This window comes from Corylus avellana, chromosome ca6, assembly GCF_901000735.1.
Source record: "Corylus avellana chromosome ca6, CavTom2PMs-1.0".
Taxonomy (NCBI): domain Eukaryota; kingdom Viridiplantae; phylum Streptophyta; class Magnoliopsida; order Fagales; family Betulaceae; genus Corylus; species Corylus avellana.
In genome coordinates, this window is record NC_081546.1 from 798,201 (window position 1) to 800,706 (window position 2,506).

Below are 2,506 nucleotides of genomic sequence, written 5' to 3' on the forward strand. Positions count from 1 at the left end.
CATCCATATATCGATCGTCAACTCATCAATCATAACTTACCTGCGTGCTCCCTTCAATCCTTGATGACATATTTCAATCCCAGTCAAATCAGAGCACATCATGAAAGTTGAAAGGGATTTACATCTGGAAGAATTATCTGTAAAATCTTGAATATTTTTGTTAACATCACTCCTTCAAGTTTAAGCTCTCTGCTTGTAGCTAGGGGGCGATCCGATCATGATCCCATGCATGTCAATCTATCCATCCAGGATGATGTTAATTAATTCCTGCCATAGTTTTTGACAATGGCAAAAACTAAAAAGCAAGAAGCTAGCCCATTAATTATTGGCTCAAAAACAAAGGAACTATATATATATATATATATATATATATATATATATAGGCATAAAAGGAGCACCAAAAAAAAGACATCACTGGCGTTGGGGGTTCCAAGTGGAAAGAAATATTAAAAAGCAAAGTTATAATAGTGAGCGTTGAGTAGTGCATGACGTGGAGACCTTCATTTAATCCTCTCATCTGCCTCCATCACTGCCCTTTAAATCATCCATCCCCACCCTCCTCCTTCCTCGCACCACCAAACCTCTAGCTCTATCTCTCTCTCTCTCTCTCTCTCTGTTTCTCGATCGGCAAACATGCCTCCAATCTTGCCGGACTTTTCCAACTCTGTGAAGCTCAAGTATGTGAAGCTTGGGTACCAATATCTTGTGAACCACATTCTCACGCTTACTCTAATACCGATCATGGCTGGGATCTTCGTAGAGGTTCTCAGGATGGGGCCGGGCGAAATATTGAACCTCTGGAGGTCTCTGCAAGTGGACCTGGTGCAAATTCTCTGCTCCTCTTTCCTCATCATCTTTATCGCCACCGTTTATTTCATGTCGAAGCCGCGGACCATCTTCCTCGTGGACTACGCCTGCTTCAAGCCGCCGGTCACTTGCCGCGTCCCCTTCGCAACCTTCATGGAGCACTCGAGGCTGATCCTGAAGAACAACCCCAAGAGCGTTGAGTTCCAGATGAGAATCCTCGAGCGGTCTGGTCTTGGGGAGGAGACATGTTTGCCTCCGGCGATCCATTATATCCCGCCCAAGCCAACCATGGAGGCCGCCAGAGGCGAGGCGGAGCTCGTTATATTCTCCGCCATGGATTCTTTGTTCAAGAAGACTGGGCTTAAGCCAAAAGACATCGATATTTTCATCGTGAATTGCAGCCTTTTCTCTCCAACCCCTTCTTTATCGGCCATGGTGATCAACAAGTACAAGCTGAGAAGCAACATAAAGAGCTTTAATCTCTCTGGAATGGGTTGCAGTGCGGGACTTATCTCCATCGATTTGGCGCGTGATCTTCTCCAAATTCATCCTAATTCAAATGCTGTGATTGTGAGCACGGAGATCATCACCCCAAACTATTATCAAGGAAACGAGAGAGCAATGCTTCTTCCTAATTGTCTCTTCCGGATGGGCGGAGCTGCAATACTTTTGTCAAACAGAAGGTCGGAGCGAAGGCGAGCCAAATACCGGCTAGTACACGTGGTGCGCACCCACAAAGGAGCTGACGACAAAGCATACCGCTGCGTTTACGAAGAAGAAGACAGAGAGGGTAAAGTAGGGATTTCTCTGAAAAAAGATCTAATGGCCATAGCAGGGGAGGCCTTGAAATCAAACATCACAACAATTGGGCCTCTTGTTCTTCCTGCTTCAGAGCAACTCCTTTTCCTTCTCACCCTCATTGGCCGAAAAGTCTTTAGTAACAAATGGAAGCCTTATATCCCCGACTTCAAGCAAGCTTTCGAGCACTTCTGTATCCACGCCGGCGGCCGTGCCGTTATCGACGAGCTGCAGAAGAACCTCCAGCTCTCGGCGGAGCACGTGGAGGCTTCCCGGATGACTCTGCACCGGTTCGGCAACACGTCGTCGTCTTCGCTGTGGTACGAGCTTGGGTATATTGAGGCAAAGGGGAGGATGAAGAAGGGGGATAGGGTTTGGCAGATAGCTTTTGGGAGCGGTTTCAAGTGTAACAGTGCAGTGTGGAAATGCAACCGAAGCATAAAGACACCAATCGATGGGCCGTGGGCTGATTGCATTGATCGATACCCTGTTCATATTCCTGAGATTGTGAAGCTCTAGGGCTAGCTAGCTAGGATCTGCTGGTATCCCGGCCGTCACTGCTCTCATTTCTTGCCTTTATTAGATTGGGGTGCGTACAGGGTAATACATGAAACAATTGTAGTTCATCATGTAATTCGGGTTTGGATACACAAGTTTTTACGTCTTCAAATAAGTAATTAAGCCGCATAGGTTGATCATGGGAAATGCTACTACTAGTGACAAAATCGTTACTGGATTGGCTAGCTACAATCTTTTATCAGAGTGTATAAGATTTCATCTGTGTCGAAAATAAATCCCTTTTGTTGTTTTTGAGGAAAAACAAATAAGACCCATTACTGTTCTCTCCCAGATGATTGATTGTATATAATATTTCAACTCCCCCATCTCTCTCTGGGCTCTG

At 45.7% G+C, this 2,506-nt stretch overlaps 1 protein-coding gene across 1 annotated transcript; it reads left to right on the forward strand.

Moving 5' to 3' along the window:
• Positions 1-563: 563 nt before the first annotated feature.
• LOC132183783 (3-ketoacyl-CoA synthase 6) lies at positions 564-2,304 on the forward strand. The gene has a single exon (XM_059597200.1). The coding sequence runs from the start codon at positions 634-636 to the stop codon at positions 2,122-2,124; it is 1,491 nt and encodes a 496-aa protein (XP_059453183.1). The 5' UTR covers positions 564-633; the 3' UTR covers positions 2,125-2,304.
• The last annotated feature ends 202 nt before the right edge of the window (positions 2,305-2,506 follow it).

Bases quoted from the DNA above. Each gene is read 5' to 3' on its own strand.
- LOC132183783 (XM_059597200.1), top strand. From the start codon at position 634: ATGCCTCCAATCTTGCCGGACTTTTCCAACTCTGTGAAGCTCAAGTAT.